Source organism: Xenopus tropicalis, chromosome 3 (assembly GCF_000004195.4).
Source record: "Xenopus tropicalis strain Nigerian chromosome 3, UCB_Xtro_10.0, whole genome shotgun sequence".
NCBI lineage: Eukaryota > Metazoa > Chordata > Amphibia > Anura > Pipidae > Xenopus > Xenopus tropicalis.
In genome coordinates, this window is record NC_030679.2 from 142829849 (window position 1) to 142852689 (window position 22841).

At 41.6% G+C, this 22841-nt stretch overlaps 1 protein-coding gene across 1 annotated transcript; it reads left to right on the forward strand.

Moving 5' to 3' along the window:
- Positions 1 to 8241: 8241 nt before the first annotated feature.
- Positions 8242 to 22834, forward strand: LOC116409830 (mucin-3A-like). Its single transcript, XM_031899497.1, has 12 exons — positions 8242 to 8434; positions 12829 to 15972; positions 16327 to 16431; positions 17292 to 17407; positions 17506 to 17564; positions 17953 to 18074; positions 18535 to 18594; positions 19398 to 19566; positions 20363 to 20530; positions 20963 to 21063; positions 21436 to 21506; positions 22177 to 22834. The coding sequence occupies exons 1-12, from the start codon at positions 8380 to 8382 to the stop codon at positions 22216 to 22218; spliced, it is 4212 nt and encodes a 1403-aa protein (XP_031755357.1). The 5' UTR covers positions 8242 to 8379; the 3' UTR covers positions 22219 to 22834.
- Positions 22835 to 22841: the final 7 nt, after the last annotated feature.

The following is a 22841-nucleotide window of genomic DNA, read 5'->3' on the forward strand; positions in this document are numbered from 1 at the left end:
ATGTGGGAACAAATATCTCTCCCCCCCCGACCGCAAGCGCGTGGGCATTTAAACTCCCATACGGAGTAGTGGGGAGAAGCCCCCCATTGCTCCGTATGGGAGCAAATTGTCAAATGGCATGCCGCCCCTAAATTTGTGTCGCCCTAGGCCCAGACCTTTGTGGCCTCGCCACAAATCCAGGCCTGGGGGCACTCACTTAAGGAGCACTTGCACCCAAGGACAGCATTCCGTTACAGTCTGCGCCTCCTGTTGCCCAGGAGCACTGGGTTATTATAAAACTTAAACTGGAAAAAAAATCATGTTAATTGACAAGTAGTGATGAGCGAATTTTTTTACCAGGCATTTTTGCTGCAAAAAAATGAGTCCTGCGGCAAAAAAAGTCACGGTCACGTCAAAATGGACCCAGTCACGTCACAATAAGGTGGGCGTGACAAAAATAAAGACTCGGGTGACAAAAAATTGCGCGATTTTTTGCCATTTTGATCATTTTTCATGTTGTTTCGCAAATTTTTTGGTAAAGTGCAACGGGACATATTTGCTCATCACTATCGACAAGAAAAATAAATTAATTGCCTTGAAAATCACATTATTCCTGCAATGTAACTTGTAAAATAGCTTTAATTATAACTGTTTGTAAATACACCTCGAATTGATTTCAGTGGCAGCTTGCTAAGTTTTAGTTGCCAAATTTTTCAATTTCAAATTTTCAAGATTTTTTTTCGATTACCGTATATACTCGAATATAAGCCGAGTTTTTGAGCACTAAAAATGTGCTCAAAAACGTACCCTCGGCTTATACTCGAGTATATGGTATGGATGTGCCGATGTGCCCAATGTGCCCGCGTACCTGCGCCCGCGCTGTCCCTATTCCAGCTTCCCAGAACCACCATCCTAACTGTGCGCTCTCTTCAACTGTGCACTCTCTTCTCCTGTGCGCCTTTCTGATCTGCTTGGCACCGCAGTCGCGCCAGTGACGTCACGCGCCCCCTTCAGTTACTCGTGGCCTGATCTTAGACCTTGTAAGATCAGGCCACGAGTAACTGAAGGGGGTGCGTGACATATAGGGATGTAGTGAACCTCAAAAAAAAAGTTCGCGAACCTGTTCGCGAACTTCCGCCGAAAATTGCGAATATTCGCGAACTTTGCGAACCCCATAGACTTCAATGGGAAGGCGAACTTTAAAAAATAGAAAAGCCATTTCTGCCCAGAAAACTGATTTTAAAGTTGTTTAAAAGGTGCCACGACCTGGACAGTGGCATGCAGGAGGGGGATCAAGGGCAAAAACCTCTGAAAAATTGACACACGCCGTTTTTCGAAATGATCGGTAATTTTGCGACTTTTTCGTATTTTCCGGCGCTTTCGTAAAGTTATCGTAAGTTTTGCGACTTTTTCAGAGCTTTCGTAACGTTATCGTAAGTTTTGCGACTTTTTCGGAGCTTTCGTAACGTTATCGTAAGTTTTGCGACTTTTTCGGAGCTTTCGTAACGTTATCGTAAGTTTTGCGACTTTTTCGGATCATTCGTACCGTTATCGTAAGTTTTGCGACTTTTTCGGATCATTCGTAACGTTATCGTAAGTTTTGCGACTTTTTCGGATCATTCGTACCGTTATCGTAAGTTTTGCGACTTTTTCAGATCATTCGTAACGTTATCGTAAGTTTTGCGACTTTTTCGTACCGTTATCGTAAGTTTTGCGATTTTTTCGGAGAATTCGTACCGTTATCGTAAGTTTTGCGATTTTTTCGGTGCCGGCGAACCCAAATTGCGAACATCACGAAAAGTTCGCGAATTTGCGGACTTGCGAACACCCGATGTTCGCGCGAATTAGTTCGCCGGCGAACAGTTCGCTACATCTCTACTCAGTAAACAGCATTTAATTCCTTTGTTCCTACTGTAATAGTGGTTAGCCCTTTATATAAAAATAGTAATGCTCTGCATGTGATCTATACTCACTTGACTAATTGAGGTTTTGCCATAAAGCTATATAACTCATTCCCCTCCTATCCTTTCCTTTCTGGTCCTGGTCTGTGTTGCAAATGAGCAGATTAGCAGATTGGTCCCACAATCATTGCATCTCATTAGTTATACGAACATGTCATACTGGAGTACAGGCCCAATGTTTGCCCTGCCTATGTTATTTAAGGTCCATATAAGTCATTATGGTTGTTACAAGCTGAGGCATGGGCATTTATATAAAGTTATATATATAAAGTAGTGGTAAGAATTCAATATATTCCTGGCATTAGCAATGTAAATGCTATAATACTGAGTAGGGGATTATCTAAATGTTCCGTCCTGCTTTTGTCTGTCCTGTTTTATGCCTGTTCCAACTTGCTCCTACCTGTCCCGCACTTGCCAGGCCAGTTGTTCCTGTTATTTGCCTTTTCCAGTCTCTCCTGATCTTTGCCAACTCCACCATGTCTAGTCCCTTTCTAGTACCTTTCTTAGGCCACCACTGTCTAAAACACTCTATACCCTATATATATTTCTTAAGCTAGACAGGGGGCAATTTTTAGGATACTCAATTAAACCAAAGTGTGAGCACACTTTGTGTGCTGGCTCGCTCGCTCGCACCAGCCCTACTGGTGACACCCTAGGCTAATACTCGAGTCAATAGGTTTTTCCACTTTTCTTAGGTAAAATTAGGAACCTCGGCTTATATTCGGATCGGCTTATACTCGAGTATATACGGTAGTAATTTGTATCCAAAAGGAAGATTTTGGGGACTCTAAATGCCACAGTTGGGTAACTCTATGCTTATTGGGCATCAAATTGTTCAGAAGATCCTTGGCGTTCAGATTTAGGATGTTTTATTGTTGTACCTGAAAACATGTAGGAAATAAGATGCTCTAAAGCGCGAGTTTTGATTCAGCTTTCACACTTACCCATTATACATTCATCAAAATGTATACATATATTTTTTTCTGGGGTCAACTTATTCTTAGGGGCATTTCTGTCCATGTAATATAAAGTACACTGATTTCTGATGCAGTTTTTTAAAAAAGATTCTATTTTCTCCTGTTGTGTTTTTTTGTTTTTTTTTTAAAAATCTATTGGGGACTTTAAATGCCACATAATTAGGGAATTCTATGCATATTGGGCATCAAATTGTTCAGAAGATCCTTGGCATTCATATTTAGGATGTTTGATTGTTGTACCTGAGAACATGTAGGAAATAAGATGCTCTAAAGTGCAAGTTTTGATTCAGCTTTCATACTTACCCATTATACATTCATCTAAATGTATACATATATTTTTTTCTGGGGTCAACTTATTCTTAGGGGCATTTCTGCCCATGTAATATAAAGTACACTCATTTCTGGTGCAGTTTTTAAAAAAAGATTCTACTTTCTGCTGTTGTGTTTTTTTGTTTTTTAAATCTATTGGGGACTTTAAATGCCACATAATTAGGTAATTCTATGCATATTGGGCATCAGATTGTTCAGAAGATCCTTGGCATTCATATTTAGGATGTTTTATTGTTGTACCAGAGAACATGTAGGAAATAAGATGCTCTAAAGTGCAAGTTTTGATTCAGCTTTCTTACTTACCCATTATACATTCATCTAAATGTATACATATATTTTTTCTGGGGTCAACTTATTCTTAGGGGCATTTTTGTCCATATAATATAAAGTACAATCATTTCTGGTGCAGTTTTTTTTTTAAATTCTATTTTCTACTGCTGTGTTTTTTTTAACATCTATTTTCATTATATTTTTTCAATATTTTACATTTTCCTGCTGAAAAACTAGCAAATCTTTGAACAGATTCTCAAAATGGCGAATCATATTTTTGACGCATGGGACAATTTTTTTTTATGCACGTAATTTTTTTGATGCATGCAACAACTGTGATTTTTTCCTGGAGCAAATTTTTACTCCCGTTTCGCAAAAATAATCCGCCAATGGCGAAAGATAGAAATTTGCTGTGAATCCACGCCTGGCAAAAAATTTTGCTCATCACTAATGGTTTCCATATTTCTATGCTGAGGGATTTTGATCTTTATACTTATTGGTAGTGATGAGCGATTTCCCCAGAAAAACCCCCTAAAATGAAAGAGTACAAAATGGCAGACATCAAAAGTGAACAAAGAAAAACTCAGCTAGCAATAGAAAGTTAAGGTAAAATCTCTTTTCTTCAAGCCTTGAATGATACCTTCTGTGTCTTCTAGAGAAATTCTCTGTATGAGCCCTTTATATATTTACAAAATGGTCATATCCCTGCCCAAGGCCCTCTTCTCTAGGGCAACCAAGCCCATTTTGGCCAGCCTTTCCCCATAACTCATATGCCATCCCAAGCCTCTCTTCTCTAGGGCAACCAACTCCAGTTTGGCCAGCCTTTCCCCATAACTCATATCCCTTCCCAAGCCCCTCTTCTCTAGGGCAACCAATCCCAGTTTGGCCAGCCTTTCCCCATAACTCATATGCCATCCCAAGCCTCTCTTCTATAGGGCAACCAACCCCAGTTTGACCAGCCTTTCCCCATAACTCATATCCCTGCCCAAGCCCCTCTTCTCTAGGGCAACCAACCCCAGTTTTGCCAGCCTTTCTCCATAACTCATATCCCTTCCCAAGCCCCTCTTCTCTAGGGCAACCAACCCCAGTTTGGCCAGCCTTTCTCCATAACTCATATCCCTTCCCAAGCCCCTCTTCTCTAGGGGCAACCAACCCCAGTTTGGCCAGCCTTTCTCCATAACTCATATCCCTTCCCAAGCCCCTCTTCTCTAGGGCAACCAACTCCAGTTTGGCCAGCCTTTCCCCATAACTTATATGCCATCCCAAGCCCCTCTTCTCTAGGGCAACCAACCCCAGTTTGGCCAGCCTTTTCCCATAACCCATATCCCTGCCCAAGCCCCTCTTCTCTAGAGTAACCAACCCCAGTTTGGCCAGCCTTTCTCCATAACTCATATCCCTTCCCAAGACCCTCTTTTCTAGGGCAACCAACCCCAGTTTGGCCAGCCTTTCTCCATAACTCATATCCCTTCCCAAGCCCCTCTTCTCTAGGGCAACCAACCCCAGTTTGGCCAGCCTTTCCCCATAACTCATATCCCTTCCCAAGCCCCTCTTCTCTAGGGCAACCAACCCCAGTTTGGCCAGCCTTTCTCCATAACTCATATCCCTTCCCAAGCCCCTCTTCTCTAGGGCAACCAACCTCAGTTTGGCCAGCCTTTCCCCATAACTCATATCCCTTCCCAAGCCCTTCTTCTCTAGGGCAACCAACCCCAGTTTGGCCAGCCTTTCCCCATAACTCATATCCCTTCCCAAGCCCTTCTTCTCTAGGGCAACCAACCCCAGTTTGGCCAGCCTTTCCCCATAACTCATATCCCTTCCCAAGCCCCTCTTCTCTAGGGCAACCAACCCCAGTTTGGCCAGCCTTTCCCTATAACTCATATCCCTTCCCAAGCCCTTCTTCTCTAGGGCAACCAACCCCAGTTTGGCCAGCCTTTCTCCATAACTCATATCCCTTCCCAAGCCCCTCTTCTCTAGGGCAACCAACCCCAGTTTGGCCAGCCTTTCTCCATAACTCATATCCCTTCCCAAGACCCTCTTCTCTAGGGCAAACAACCTCAGTTTGGCCAGCCTTTCTCCATAACTCATATCCCTTCCCAAGCCCTTCTTCTCTAGGGCAACCAACCCCAGTTTGGCCAGCCTTTCTCCATAACTCATATCCCTTCCCAAGCCCCTCTTCTCTAGGGCAACCAACCTCAGTTTGGCCAGCCTTTCTCCATAACTCATATCCCTTCCCAAGCCCCTCTTCTCTAGGGCAACCAACCCCAGTTTGGCCAGCCTTTCTCCATAACTTATATCCCTTCCCAAGCCCCTCTTCTCTAGGGCAACCAACCCCAGTTTGGCCAGCCTTTCTCCATAACTCATATCCCTTCCCAAGCCCCTCTTCTCTAGGGCAACCAACCCCAGTTTGGCCAGCCTTTCCTTATAACTGAGCTTAGTTGCTTTTCCTTGTACCGTATCTGTTTGAGTAATGTAATGTTTCAGTGCTGAGACCAAAACTACATCTAAATGGGACCCTACCAGTGTAAAGGGGAAGACATACCCTCCTCTTGTAAATCAATACCCTTTTTAATACCGGTATCAGTCAGTATCATGCCTGTTCTTGCTGCTCCAGACTGATATTGCAGTTTATTATGTGTTGTTAAGTCGTTTAACTGCTTGTGGCTTTATTTAAAAAAAATTGCATTCATTGCAGATCCTTCACACCATCGTGTGCATGTCTACTTGGTAACAAGGGTTTATAGAGTGTGTGAAATGCGTCAGCGCTAGAAATAACAAGAGCTAAAATAAGAACATTTTTCTGAACTCTGACTCAGCTTAATGATCCTGTGTCTTGTAACATTTATTGGCGTCATTACCCTTGACCAAACTAGTACTAAATACCTTACGTTAGGGTCATCATCCCCTTTAAAAAACAGTGAAAGACACCCCAGGGGATTTCTGGCAAATTCACTGCTGATTTCCCTGTGATTGTGTTTTGTATTTCCAGTCTAAAAGTAACAGCTCAAATATATCATATATCAAAATCTAAATTTTCCCCCTTTAGAAATAAAGACGCAGGAGCTGATTCATTAACGTTCGTGAAAGTAAATGTGAGGTTTTTACCTGTGATTGTGGCTTTGTTTTTGTTAATTTAATAATTCGTAATAATTTACATCTCAGTAGGTTTTAGTTGGTGATACTTTAGGGCAAAGGTTCCTAATGGTGGGATTAGGCTTCCTGGGGGGCCTGGACAATGGGGCTCACCAGAACTCCATCTTGAAGATCACATTTGGGGGGAATAAGGAGTGGAGTTTCTCTGTACTATGGCTTTAAAACTGACAAACTAATATTTTCCTATATCTGTCTATAAGGTGAGAAGGGTTCTGACCAAAACAAGGGACCTGAACAATGGCTGATGTTCAGTGTTTTGCCCATGCATTTTGTACCTCTGTGGGTAATGAACCAAAGGGTCAAAATTGCCAGCCATTCACTGGGATGCCCAGTTGCCTGAAGGGAAGAGTACTTTCTTGACAGGCAATTGCTAGTAATTACTAGTATAGAATGTGCATTGACTCTTACAGGTGCACTAACGGCTTGAAATCCTTTGTTATAAAGGTAGCTAGAATCTCAACCATAAAGCAGGGCAGGACTGCTGCTTACAATGGGGGGTATTAGATAGACTCCATTTGAATGAAATAATTTTGTAATAATAAAACAGTACCTGTACTTGATCCCAACTAAGATATAATTACCCCTTATTGGGGGCAGAACAGCCCTATTGGTTTATTTAATGGTTAAATGTTTCCCTTTTCTCTGTAATAATAAAACAGTACCTGTACTTGATCCCAACTAAGATATAATTACCCCTTATTGGGGCAGAACAGTCCTATTGGGTTTATTTAATGGTTAAATGATTCCCTTTTCTCTGTAATAATAAAACAGTACCTGTACTTGATCCCAACTAAGATATAATTACCCCTTATTGGGGGCAGAACAGTCCTATTGGGTTTATTTAATGGTTAAATGATTCCCTTTTCTCTGTAATAATAAAACAGTACCTGTACTTGATCCCAACTAAGATATAATTACCCCTTATTGGGGGCAGAACAGCCCTATTGGGTTTATTTAATGGTTAAATGATTCCCTTTTCTCTGTAATAATAAAACAGTACCTGTACTTGATCCCAACTAAGATATAATTACCCCTTATTGGAGGCAGAACAGCCCTATTGGGTTTATTTCATGGTTAAATGATTCCCTTTTCTCTGTAATAATAAAACAGTACCTGTACTTGATCCCAACTAAGATATAATTACCCCTTATTGGGGGCAGAACAGCCCTATTGGGTTTATTTCATGGTTAAATGATTCCCTTTTCTCTGTAATAATAAAACAGTACCTGTACTTGATCCCAACTAAGATATAATTACCCCTAATTGGGGGCAGAACAGCCCTATTGGGTTTATTTCATGGTTAATATATAAATAAAGCCTGTAGCATCTAACACCTCTAATTCCTATAATGTTCTTTGTTCTAAGGACTCAGGCAGATAAACATGAGTGACCTTTGCATCCTATAAAGAGTGTTATTGTTCTCGCTCCTCTCGCCTGTGTGTCATACCTTGTCCAGTTACCTGTTTATTTGCCCCCTCCCTTCCCTTCCAGCTGCCTTTGCGTCACACCCTGACATATATATATATTAGCCCCTCTCTGCCCTGTGGCCATTAGTTCCAAAGCAAGGCAAGGGAGAAGATATAATTCCCAGCAGAGGACAAATAGCCAAGTCATTGGATTTAACCTTCTTCAGGTGCTCAGGATTCTAGGAAACCTCAGAAAATAACAGGGATTTACAGAAACATTGGCTGCTTGGGTTTGGACTATACTACAACATGGGGATGTTTTGGAGATCTCTCCTGCTGCTGCTGCTTTCTACTATAATGGCGGGTAAGTAAAGTGAATTTCCGTTATTAGGGCTAAACGTTCCCAGGTACCATTACATCTGCCCGAGGCACCATGATCGAGGGATTGGCACCTTTATATTCGTTTATCATCATAAACCTCTTTTCTATTTGGAGAGAATCAACCCAACATCTTTGGAGGTCCAATATCCATCCTATTAGCACACAGTGTGTGCCAAATCCAGAGAATTATATTATTATTACATGATGATGGTTATATAATGTTTGTAGATAGAGGTGTGAGCCACTATCAGTGTGATCTGTAGAACGGTACATCATAAACTCATCTTTGAATAAGTCATTTGCATTCTGTGGAAAGTATACAATGCTTGTATGTTACATGTACTGATATACATATAGGGGCAGATTTACTAAAAATTGGGGGGGGTTGTTTTTAGAAGCTCACATAAACTCCCGAGATCTTTTTGATTAAAAAAAAATTTGATCAACAATGTATATATTAATAGTCATGATAATTTGTTGTTTTGTACAAAAAAATTCAAGAATTTCGGTGAAAGTTTCACAAAATTTTCAAGAATATATTTTGAGAATATGATAATATATTTCTCCAAAAAAATGGTGAAATTTAAACAGATATTTTTTTTATGAATCCTCTGGAGCACTGGCGTTCATTCTTGGAAAACAATAATGTAACTGTGTGAAATAGGAAACAATTAGGGGATTAACTTCCCCTCGAAACTATGAAATAGGAAACAATTAGGGGATTAATTTCCCCTTGAAACTATGAAATAGGAAATAATTAGGGGATTAACTTCCCTTTGAAACTGGGTGAAATAGAAAACAATAGAAAGTGTTTAACTTCCCCTTGAAAATGTGGCAAGGACAGGCTGTCACAGGCTATTCTATTTCTCTACAATTCTAAGCCTCAATGGTATTCAACAGCTTTAACCTGGGGTACTACTTTCGTCAGTCTAAAAAAGTCACATAACGTTTAATAAATCTTAACGTTTCGTAGATTTTAAAAAATGCTCCAAAAAATCTTGAATTTTTTGAGAAACAAATTGAAACAATCATATACTGCCAAAAACACATAGTAACATAAAATCAAACTTTTCTCAAAAAAACGTATTTTTCTTAAATAAAAAAAAAAAATCTCAATTTTTTTTTAAAAACCCACGAATGTTCGAGATAAAACTTTATGTGACTTTTTAGACTAAAAAATTTCATGAAACTTTCACCAAAATTCTCAGATTTTTCGAGAAACTTTCGTATGATCAACTTACAAATGATCGCAACTATTAATAAATACATCACTGATCGAATTTTTTTCATCGAAGAGCTCTCAGGAGTTTTTGTGAGTTTCTAAAAACAAAAAAAATCTGATTTTTGTGTACATCTTCCCCTTAGTGTATGACATTCCTGGTATTCTATTGTTGTACATCATCAATTGCAATTCCCTGTCTGTGCTATGGTGGTATGTCTAGAGTTTGCAATGTATGATTATTCTATAGTGGTACATGAAACTATGTGAAATAGAAAACAATGATGGAATTAACTTCCCCTTGAAACTGTGTGAAATAGAAAACAATGATAGAATTAACTTCCCCTTGAAACTGTGTGAAATAGAAAACAATGATGGAATTAACTTCCCTTTGAAACTGGGTGAAATAGAAAACAATGATGGGATTAACTTCCCTTTGAAACTGGGTGAAATAGAAAACAATGATGGGATTAATTTCCCTTTGAAACTGGGTGAAATAGAAAACAATGATGGGATTAACTTCCCTTTGAAACAGGGTGAAATAGAAAACAGTGATGGAATTAACTTCCCTTTGAAACTGGGTGAAATAGAAAACAATGATGGAATTAACTTCCCTTTGAAACAGGGTGAAATAGAAAACAATGATGGGATTAACTTCCCTTTGAAACTGGGTGAAATAGAAAACAATGATGGGATTAATTTCCCTTTGAAACTGGGTGAAATAGAAAACAATGATGGGATTAACTTCCCTTTGAAACAGAGTGAAATAGAAAACAATGATGGGATTAATTTCCCTTTGAAACAGGGTGAAATAGAAAACAATGATGGGATTAACTTCCCTTTTAAATAGGGTGAAATAGAAAACAATAATGGGATTCACTTTCCTTTGAAACTGGGTGAAATAGAAAACAATGATGGGATTAATTTCCCTTTGAAACAGGGTGAAATAGAAAACAATGATGGGATTAATTTCCCTTTGAAACTGGGGGAAATAGAAAACAATGATGGAATTAACTTCCCTTTGAAACAGGGTGAAATAGAAAACAATGATGGGATTAACTTCCCTTTGAAACAGGGTGAAATAGAAAACAATGATGGGATTAACTTCCCTTTGAAACTGGGTGAAATAGAAAACAATTATGGGATTAACTTCCCTTTGAAACTGGGTGAAATAGAAAACAATTATGGAATTAACTTCCCTTTGAAACTGGGTGAAATAGAAAACAATGATGGAATTAACTTCCCTTTAAAACAGGGTGAAATAGAAAGCAATTGTGGGATTAACTTCCCTTTGAAACTGAGTGAAATAGAAAACAATGATGGAATTAACTTCCCTTTGAAACAGGGTGAAATAGAAAACAATGATGGGATTAATTTCCCTTTGAAACAGGGTGAAATAGAAAACAATAATGGGATTCACTTTCCTTTGAAACTGGGTGAAATAGAAAACAATGATGGGATTAATTTCCCTTTGAAACAGGGTGAAATAGAAAACAATGATGGGATTAATTTCCCTTTGAAACAGGGTGAAATAGAAAACAATAATGGGATTCACTTTCCTTTGAAACTGGGTGAAATAGAAAACAATGATGGGATTCACTTTCTTTTGAAACTGGGTGAAATAGAAAACAATGATGGGATTAACTTCCCTTTGAAACTGAGTGAAATAGAAAACAATGATGGAATTAACTTCCCTTTGAAACTGGGTGAAATAGAAAACAATAATGGGATTCAATTTCTTTTGAAACTGGGTGAAATAGAAAACAATGATGGGATTAATTTCCCTTTGAAACAGGGTGAAATAGAAAACAATAATGGGATTCACTTTCCTTTGAAACTGGGTGAAATAGAAAACAATAATGGGATTTACTTTCCTTTGAAACTGGGTGAAATAGAAAACAATAATGGGATTCACTTTCCTTTGAAACAGGGTGAAATAGAAAACAATGATGGGATTAACTTCCTGTTGAACTCCCAGGGTCTTTGCTATGTCAAAACGTTCACTTCTCCCCCTTGGCAACCTTCCAAGAGGCTTAGTGGGTGAAATCATCTATGCTCCTTGTTGGGAAGTCCGGTTCTTTACGGGCAACTTTGGGACTTGAAATTCCAACTTTCACACCCGGCAGTTTGGAAATCTGACTAGAAGATGAACAGTAGAAACCCGAACAGAAAGAGAAGCAATACAATGTAAGAACATCAATAAAAACTAAATTCTTGTAGGTCCATCTATAAAAGTTGATGTAAAGGTGAACGTTAAATGTCCTTCATGGGAGTCCGTGTATCTTCTAGGGCTGCAGAAGGGCCACCTTGGGTGAGGTTCTTGAGGCACCTCTTATCTGAAATGACAACCCACTCTCTCCTCCTAATATTCTTCTTGTCCAATAAACTTTGAAGTTCTGAGAGCTCCTGTATTGAGGCTTCCAACTCCACCACCCACCAACTCATCCATCTCACCTGAAGAAGGGAAAACAACCTTTCCATGTTTCCATGTTGCTTTAGGGCACCCCTTCCCATGCTTGCCCTAAATGCACCTCAATGATGCAACTACCAAATCAATGTTTAAATGGTGTTATTCTATTGGTTATAACCCATCAATATTTATTGGACATTAAGGTGTTTTGTTCCTCAATCCCCAAATGCAAAGCAACAACAAATCAAAAGTCACTAGGGGTCATTTAGAAATCCATTTGTTGCAAGCGCGTGCCCCTTGGTTTTTATCTATGAAGCACTTGTTCCCAGGGGTGTGCTGCACTTTGCACTGACGTGCAACATACTGGGTAGGTAGGGGCCATATATGTGCCTCCCCCACCTTCCCATCACTAATGCAGGTCTGTCTAACATAGTCAGGGGTGAACTACAAAGTGGAGTGCAAAGACCTGTGCACAATTGAAAGCAACAGACAAATGGCAACAATTGCCTGACTGAGGTTTTTTTTGCACTTTACATACTGTGTAGTAAATACTGTCTATATTTCACTACTGTTACAGTGATAGATCCATTCACAGAAAGAGCAATGGTATTGGAATAATTGTGTTAAGGTGTCTAGCCAGAGTTTTTATGCTATGGCCATAGAGCAAATATACATTTAGAAGCCGCTGTGTAGCACAGTGTAATCCAGATGGAATCACTCCAATTGTTTCTTTTTTATACTATTTCAGAGGGTCTGTCCAGTACAGTGGAAACATCCACCAGTGAAGTTACAACCACAGAGGAGACATCCACCAGTGATGTTACAACCATAGAGGAGACATCCACCAGTGATGTAACAACCACAGAGGAGACATCAACCAGTGACGTTACAACCACAGAGGAGACATCCACCAGCGATGTTAAAACCACAGAGGAGACATCCACCAGTGATGTAACAACCACGGAGGAGACATCAACCAGTGATGCTACAACCACAGAGGACACATCCACCAGTGATGTAACAACCACAGAGGAGACATCAACCAGTGATGTAACAACCACAGAGGAGACATCCACCAGTGATGTTACTACCACAGAGGAGACATCAACTAGTGATGTAACAACCACAGAGGAGACATCCACCAGTGATGTTACTACCACAGAGGAGACATCCACCAGTGATGTAACAACCACAGAGGAGACATCAACCAGTGATGTAACAACCACAGAGGACACATCCACCAGTGATGTAACAACCACAGAGGAGACATCAACCAGTGATGTAACAACCACAGAGGAGACATCTACCAGTGATGTTACTACCACAGAGGAGACATCCACCAGTGATGTTACTACCACAGAGGAGACATCCACCATTGATGCTACAACCACAGAGGAGACATCCACCAGTGATGTAACAACCACAGAGGAGACATCCACCAGTGATGTTACTACCACAGAGGAGACATCCACCAGTGATGCTACAACCACAGAGGAGACATCAACCAGCGATGTAACAACCACAGAGGAGACATCAACCAGCGATGTAACAACCACAGAGGAGACATCCACCAGCGATGTTACAACCACAGAGGAGACATCCACCAGTGATGTAACAACCACAGAGGACACATCCACCAGTGATGTAACAACCACAGAGGAGACATCAACCAGTGATATAACAACCACAGAGGAGACATCCACCAGTGATGTTACTACCACAGAGGAGACATCAACCAGTGATGTAACAACCACAGAGGAGACATCCACCAGTGATGTTACTACCACAGAGGAGACATCCACCAGTGATGTAACAACCACAGAGGAGACATCAACCAGTGATGTAACAACCACAGAGGACACATCCACCAGTGATGTAACAACCACAGAGGAGACATCAACCAGTGATGTAACAACCACAGAGGAGACATCCACCAGTGATGTTACTACCACAGAGGAGACATCCACCATTGATGCTACAACCACAGAGGAGACATCCACCAGTGATGTAACAACCACAGAGGAGACATCCACCAGTGATGTTACTACCACAGAGGAGACATCCACCAGTGATGCTACAACCACAGAGGAGACATCCACCAGTGATGTAACAACCACAGAGGAGACATCCACCAGTGATGTTACTAGCACAGAGGAGACATCCACCATTGATGCTACAACCACAGAGGACACATCCACCAGTGATGTAACAACCACAGAGGAGACATCCACCAGTGATGTAACAACCACAGAGGAGACATCCACCAGTGATGTTACAACCACAGAGGAGACATCCACCAGTGATGTAACAACCACAGAGGAGATATCAACCAGTGATGTAACAACCACAGAGGAGACATTAACCAGTGATGCTACAACCACAGAGGACACATCCACCAGTGATGTAACAACCACAGAGGAGACATCAACCAGTGATGCTACAACCACAGAGGACACATTCACCATTGATGCTACAACCCCAAAAGACACATCCAGCTCTGATGTAACAACTCCAAAAGACACATCCAGCTCTGATGTAACAACCCCAAAAGACACATCCAGCTCTGATGTAACAACCCCAAAAGACACATCCAGCTCTGATGTAACAACTCCAAAAGACACATCCAGCTCTGATGTAACAACTCCAAAAGACACATCCAGCTCCGATGTAACAACCCCAAAAGACACATCCAGCTCCGATGTAACAACACCAAAGGACACATCCAGCTCTGATGTAACAACTCCAAAGGACACATCCAGCTCCGATGTAACAACCCCAAAAGACACATCCAGCTCTGATGTAACAACTCCAAAGGACACATCCAGCTCCGATGTAACAACCCCAAAGGACACATCCAGCTCCGATGTAACAACACCAAAGGACACATCCAGCTCCGATGTAACAACCCCAAAAGACACATCCATCCCCGATGTAACAACCCCAAAAGACACATCCAGCTCCGATGTAACAACACCAAAGGACACATCCAGCTCCGATGTAACAACACCAAAGGACACATCCAGCTCCGATGTAACAACACCAAAGGACACATCCAGCTCCGATGTAACAACCCCAAAAGACACATCCAGCTCTGATGTAACAACCCCAAAAGACACATCCAGCTCCGATGTAACAACACCAAAGGACACATCTAGCTCGGATGTAACAACCCCAAAAGACACAGCCATCCCCGATGTAACAACCCCAAAAGACACATCCATCCCCGATGTAACAACCCCAAAAGACACATCCAGCTCCGATGTAACAACCCCAAAAGACACATCCAGCTCCGATGTAACAACCCCAAAAGACACATCCAGCTCCGATGTAACAACCCCAAAAGACACATCCAGCTCCGATGTAACAACCCCAAAAGACACATCCAGCTCCGATGTAACAACCCCAAAAGACACATCCAGCTCTGATGTAACAACCCCAAAAGACACATCCAGCTCCGATGTAACAACACCAAAGGACACATCCAGCTCGGATGTAACAACACCAAAGGACACATCTAGCTCGGATGTAACAACCCCAAAAGACACATCCATCCCCGATGTAACAACCCCAAAAGACACATCCAGCTCCGATGTAACAACCCCAAAGGACACATCCAGCTCCGATGTAACAACCCCAAAGGACACATCCAGCTCCGATGTAACAACACCAAAGGACACATCCAGCTCGGATGTAACAACACCAAAGGACACATCTAGCTCGGATGTAACAACCCCAAAAGACACATCCATCCCCGATGTAACAACCCCCAAAGACACATCCAGCTCAGATGTAACAACCCCAAAGGACGTAACCAACCCTTCTGCTAGTACAAATGGTGCTGTTAGCTCTCAGACAACAACCATCAGAGTTACTACTTCAGCTTCAAAACCAGGTGAGACTATTTACATTTCCCATTAAACCTCCAGAATTATATTGCCAGACATTTGTTAAATTCCATATGTCTTAGCAGGATGGATACTTCTAGAAAGAAATGGCTACAGATATCCTATGTCTACCATAGTATACAATATACAGGCATAATAAAATATTCTCAGGGTTAGCCAATTGTATGACTTGTGTAGGTAGAGCTCTAAACACACCACCACAAGTGGACCATTAGCAGTAACTCCTTATATATGTCAGGTATTCTTTTATAATCCAAGATAGACCTCCCCTGAGACCTCTTTGAGACTCATGTGGATAACTGTTTTTTTTTTGCCTTTCTCTATTATGTTTCTATTTCAAGTGGGTGATTGTAAAAATGATGGTTATTTCGATGGAGTAAAGTGCGTGTGTAAACCCAACTTCTACGGCAGGCAGTGCGAATTTGTCAGCAATGAGATAAGACCAGGTATGTAGACAATACGTAGAGCAGGGATCTCTGACCTTTGATCCACAAAAAGTGTTGGTGAACGAAGCTTGGGGGAGCCAAATAAGGGCTGTGATTGGCTATTTGGTTGCCCCATGGGGACTGCTAGCCTCCAGGAGGCTCTGCTTGTAGTAAAACTGTTTTTATTCTTCCAAAACTTTCCTCCAAGCCAGAAATTCAAAAATAAGCTCCTACTATGGGAGCAACATCCAAGGGGTTGGTGGGCAACATGTTGCTCAAGAGCTAATGGTTTGGGATCACTTCCGCAGAGTAAAATAGACTATGACTGTTTTACTTAAGGTTTTCATTACCTGAAGTTTTGAAGACACTGTCAGAACTTTATGTTGGAAGAGAATGATGTGCTAATACAACTTCTTTGGTGACCCTCAATGCAATAGGCACCATGTCATGTCCTCTTCTCCCCCTTGCTTTACAGCTCCTTTCAAAATCCCCAAAATAGGTTCCAGCTCCACCCAAAAATATGCAAAGTCTGAAAACTTGCCAAATTGCTTTAATTTAACTTAAGTTACTGAACCCTGCGGTGCTGGGGAGAGAGTGTGGACACCACACAAAAGCAATGACGGTGCTTGATGTTGAGTAAGATAAGGTTTCCTTAACACGCTGTTGAGTATTTCATGACTAATCTGAAGCCATAGCCAACAGATAAGTCATTTACTTGTTTAACTTCTGAAGTGGGACATTTTTTCCCAAATTTTCCAAAATTTCATAAATGTAAATGTTTTTTTCCCATTGGGTCTTTAATAAATTGAACAGTTGAAAACCTCATTCATACTAGAGTAATGAACGCAACTCATCCTTCTCTGCTTCTACTGTAATTACAGAGATTTTTATCAATGTGGATGTCACAGTCACGGTGGAGAATGGAGTTTATACTGCAGAACTGAACAATACAAACTCCCAGCAATACAAGGATTTTGACAAGAGGTTCCAGATAGAGGTAAGTAGCACTGAACAATGCTTTCAGAATTTGTTGGGCTAATTCTTTAGATAAAGGACTTGTTTCATATTTTTCTTTCTTTTTGCCCATTCCCGCAGATGAGAAAGGTATATGGGAAACTACCCAACTACCAACATGTGAAAATCATATCAATCGGGTAAGGATTCATATTAAAGCAGGGAAGGTACAGCTGGTGGGCACAGGGTCAGACTGGGCCAGTGAGACACTGGGAAATAACCTGGTGAGCACTGACGGTCCAGACCCGATCCCAGAAGCCCTCCCCCAATCGTGTTTACTTTTGTGTGCTTGGGGAAGGAATGGGGGGGCATGAGCGTGCAGCAGGGACCCCTGGGGGTGTGTGTGAGGCCCCTGGGGTGGCAACCCCTGTGGTCCCACACAACCCCAGTCCAACTCTGGGTGGGCAAGTGGCATTTTTTAAGCAGTTAAAGTGGCATTATCATGGCTTTCCTTCTAAAACCAATAGTTATGACTTTGTACAGGTTGTATTATCTGTTTGTTAAATATTATGTCCTCTTTTTTTCCAGAAATGGAAGCATAATAGTTAATCATCTGGTTGTGCTGAAAACCTATGTAGAACTGTATAACAGTTCCTTGGACGCAATGGAGAACATACTGAATGCAACTAACTGCACAGACAGTAACAACGGTGAGTCTATTTGTCTACAGAGGTGGATTGTTATGGAACCAAACACACAAAACAGTGGGCAAACACAAAATAGGCAAAACTACGAAATACCTACATGAATATAAACTGTGTATTGCTAAAGGACACATGGTGTACAGATGGGTCACAATTTATCCCCAGGTTTAGTGGCATATGACAAATGGCAGCCATTGGTGTGTATAAGATGCAAGGCCTAAATGTCATAGAGAGTGTTGTAGCCAATGAATTTCATGGGTGGAAGTGCTTGGCCATTGCTAAGGTGCAGGGCCAGCCAAGGACCACCACAGGGTCCCTGTTCATGCACAGGGTATTTAAGTTTACAAGAGAAAATAACCAACTGGAGGCTTTGTAGACTGTCCCTCTTTAGAAGTCACTTTTAAACTCACATGAAATGATTTAGAGTTTGTTGACTCTAATTTACATTGTTGTCTTTCCCTCACAGAGAGATTGTGCTTTAAACCAGGCAGTGCACACGTGACTCGATCTGAGTTAAACGTTCAAGGTAAGACTAAAGCTCAAGATTCTGCCCTTGTGGGTACAGATAGAAGAGGGCCTAAAGTTAATGAGGGAAAGTTGGAGCCCCATCTTGAGAACCTAAGGAGGATGAGTCTTTCAGACTAGACATTTAACAAAAGGGGAGACAGGAATGCAGGAACAGGAAGAGGAGGGCACGGATCCAGGATCAGGAAGGGGTGCAGGGTGGAGAAGACACAGGATCTGGAACAGTCAGGAACAAGGATGTAAGGGGGTGAAGATTCTGGGAGAACAGGACAGCGTGAGCGAAGACTAGGACAGGACTGGAGCAGGACTGGAACAAGGATAGAACAAGAACAGAACAGGAGCAGATCAAGCGGGAGAGCAGGAACCAAAGTATGGGCAAACCAGAGAGCTTAGAAGAAGGCAAGAAAAGGTAACAAGAGCTAGGGTCAAGCCTCATTGCTAGTGCATAGGCCAATGTTTAGAATGTGGGTAAAGCTGGGCTTATATAGGGCAGGGTTGGTGATGGCTGACCCCAACCCAACAATAGCTGGGGTAAAATAGCTAGGCCAAGGGTCCCGGTGAAAAGGAGCATGAATGGGAAGTGAGCACTTGCCACCTTCTCCCCTGGACCAGTGGTTAGGGAGAGCAGCCAGGAAGCCCCAGGTTCAAGCCCAATCAGAGCCTTACACAAATAAAGGAGCAGCTTATAGGAGATGTTCTTTGTATCTTTCTCAATGACTAGGACCTGCATCTTCTGTACTGTAGTCTTTTATAACTATTACATCTCTGCTCAGCGCATTAAACTATTGTGTTTTCTCTTGACAGACGCCTGTTTAAATGATCCCACAATCCCAGCTGATTTACAGAAATACTATGCCATAAAGGAAATTTCAGGATCAGTGGTTTGTGTGTCCAACTGCAGCGAGAATAATGATTATTCTATAAACTGCAACAACGGGCAGTGCAGCGTCACGCGCCAAGGACCCCTGTGCTTGTAAGTGGAACAAACCATCTTGTTCTCTCATTCAACCAATCTTCCCCTCATGTAATAAAGAGGCTACTCATGGATCCACTTAACTGTCTCACCCCTCACTCACATATAGTAACTTTACCTTTACACATTGACTCCTCCCTCCACATAGTCCACACCCACTACCACATGTAATACCCATGCTCATATAGACTCCTCCCTCTGACAAACGTAGTGCCCTCCCTGTATTACTCTTGTTTCTTTCACATTTCCCGACTTTTTTCCTTAGACATGAACTGCCAACCCCCCAAATGTATCCCCTTTCTCTCTCCCCTTCTTCTTACCCTTATGAATTTCCATCCCCCTTAAAAACCTCATCCCCTACAGCTCTTAAGAAGCCACCAAAATGTCTTCAAGTGCCCAATCCAATAATCCCCAACCTTCTTTAGTAATGATCTACATTCAGATGTAAAAAGTGTTGGTGAGCCACACAAGTATGAAAAAAAGTTCTTTGGGGGTGTCAAATAAGGGCTGTGATTGGCTATTAGATAGCCCCATGGGGACTGCTGGCCTTCAGGAGGCTCTGCTTGGAGTAAAACTGTGTCTCTATGCTTCCAAAACTTGTCTCCAAGCCAAACATTTAAAAATGGGCAGCTACTTTGAGGCCCCTGGGAGCAACATCCAAGGGTTGGTGGGCATCATGTTGCTCCTGGGCCACCAGTTGGGGATCACTGGTCTAATCAGTTCATACTCTTAACATGCACCTCCCTATTTAGTCGCCATTTGCTAATTATTTCCATGTCTGTTCCTCTGTTTGTAGTTGTACCTCATCGGACCAGTTCTGGTACACAGGAAACCGCTGCCAGATGCCCATCAGCAAAATTGGGGTCTATGTCGGGGTGCCAATAGCCGTGGCTGCACTGATCATTACAATTGTGACTTTGTCTGTCTTTCTACACCGACGCAGAGGGGGTCCATCCAAAGAAAGGTATACGACTTTACCTACATGAAAATCAATTTCAGGAAGGCAAAACAGGACACAGCCCTTTGATACCTATAGATGATATAACCTGCTACTGTCTGCGGACCTGAGATACAGCTAATTATATATTAATCTGCCCGGTGTTTTAGTTAAAGGTCATAGTAAATCAATATAAAGATTTTTCTGTACCTCTATTGTGTGTAAATGCATGGAACCGAGATACTTTATCAGAACTTGCCTTATCTACATAGTTGCGTTGTATATACTTGCTGAGGGAAACTTCAGGATGAGTGTTCTATGTACACAACAAGCTACTCGTACTTTGTCTAAAAGAAACAACCACTCCCCCCATATAAAGAAATACAAATATAGAGAGTAGGTGTGGCTTTTCCTACAGTACTTCTTAATTGTAACCACCCTGTCCTCCTTTCTCCACAGGTTGATAGATGAAGATCAGCGGTGGTATGAGGATGGCTTTGAAGGGGACAACTCTTCTGTAGGCTCCAAATATAACACAGGGGCTACCAATAATGCAGCCGGTAAGATATCTGTGGAAATGGGGCGAGACTTCCAAGGACCCTAGTGCAAGTTTATGATTCAGCCCACCATTCCATCAGGAAATGCAATAACCTACCCTGTCCTTTAGGAAGTCCATGCTTTGGTGGCACCCCAATGGCTGCCAAAAGGCGAGTCCCAATCCCCTACAAATTCTGCATCCAGTTGGGGTCAATGTTACCATCCTGGACAAAGAGCATGAAGTCCCTAATGTTTGTGGAGCACCGTATATATAATAGATATAAGGGGAATCTCTCTCTATGTGACCCCTAGACTTGGTTTAAACCATTAACTAGTAGGTGTGTTCCATCAATGAACATATTAATTCATTGTATCTTCTCTGTTGGTTCTTTAAGGTTCTCCACAACTCAGACCTCCACAAGATAATTTTCACCCGGTTCTGTCGCAGGTGGACACGTCTTTGAAGGTACGAGAAACTGTAGGGGTTCTATAGGAAGCAGTACAATGGGGTAAAAAAAAAGCAAACCTGACAATGAAAGTAAGATAGAGCAAGATGGGGTTTAAGAAGATAGATATGGAAGGGAGAAAAAATGACTTCTGATCAGAAAGAAGGAATGGGGAAAAATAAGGGTTGTTGGAGAAAGAGGAACTGTAGACCAATTATGCTCAGCTGTTTCTTATGGAAGTCTGGCTTGGGACTCCTCCAGTTACATGGGAGTAGGAGAAACAATAGGTTAGCTGAAAGCAGTTCTAATGTGTAGTGCTGGCTCCTTCTGAAAGCTCAGGCACACTTTACTGCTGCGCTGCAAGTTGGAGTGATATCTCCCCCCTCACCCCCAGCAGCCGATCAGCAGAACAATGGGAAGGGAGCAAGATAGCAGCTCCCAGTAGGTATCAGAATAGCACTCAATAGTAAGAAATCCAAGTCCGGCTTGGGACTCCTCCAGTTACATGGGAGTAGGAGAAACAATAGGTTAGCTGAAAGCAGTTCTAATGTGTAGCGCTGGCTGAAAGCTCAGACTCAGGCACAAGGCACTGAGATGGCGCCTACACACCAATATTACAGCTAAACATACATTTGTTGGTTCAAGAATAAAATGTTAAATATTAAATCTTGTCCCTTTTTTGGTCTCCAGGTGAAGGTCCCAAGACCGGACGTGGTATCATATAACTGGTGAAGCTTGGGAAGAACGTACACCCTTGAAGAACAAATGTAAACCATCCTGTCTCCACACAAGCAGCACATCTATAGGACAGATGTAGAGAAGAAAATAAAAGACTTGACAGAAACCAACTCTCTTTTATTATAATGTCATGAATATCAAAGAGTTGCTTGATTTCATCTACTTTAGCCTTGGGACACTCCATGCCACGGAACAAATGAAACCAATGCAGTTCCAGGAGCCACTGGACTGGTCTTCTCAGCTGTCATTTAGAAGTCATTTTTTAATGTGAAATATATTGTATTTGTATCCACTGCTGCACCAGGCGGTGCATTTAATCCATATAATATGAAGTGGTCTTACAAAGGAAAAGCTGGGACCAATCAGAGGACAGTAAATTGTGTACAAGTCAGCCGCAGTGTGTGGCTACAGGGCTAGTGGAACAAGGGCCGATATACTCGACAATACAAAATCGTATCACAAACGTGTTTACAAAGTATTTATAATTTATTGTATTTTGTACATATATGCAATATTTAAATATATATATATATACACACTATTTTAATATAAAGGCAATATGGCACCTTATTCATTTTATTGTGATTTGCTTGTATTGTACATATTTTAATAAATGC

Coding starts and splice junctions, on each gene's coding strand:
- LOC116409830 (XM_031899497.1), top strand. CDS start 8,380: ATGGGGATGTTTTGGAGATCTCTCCTGCTGCTGCTGCTTTCTACTATA. Junction 17,565..17,952: donor GTGAAAATCATATCAATCGG/GTAAGGATTCAT, acceptor CTTTTTTTCCAG/AAATGGAAGCATAATAGTTA. Junction 19,567..20,362: donor CGCCAAGGACCCCTGTGCTT/GTAAGTGGAACA, acceptor CTCTGTTTGTAG/TTGTACCTCATCGGACCAGT.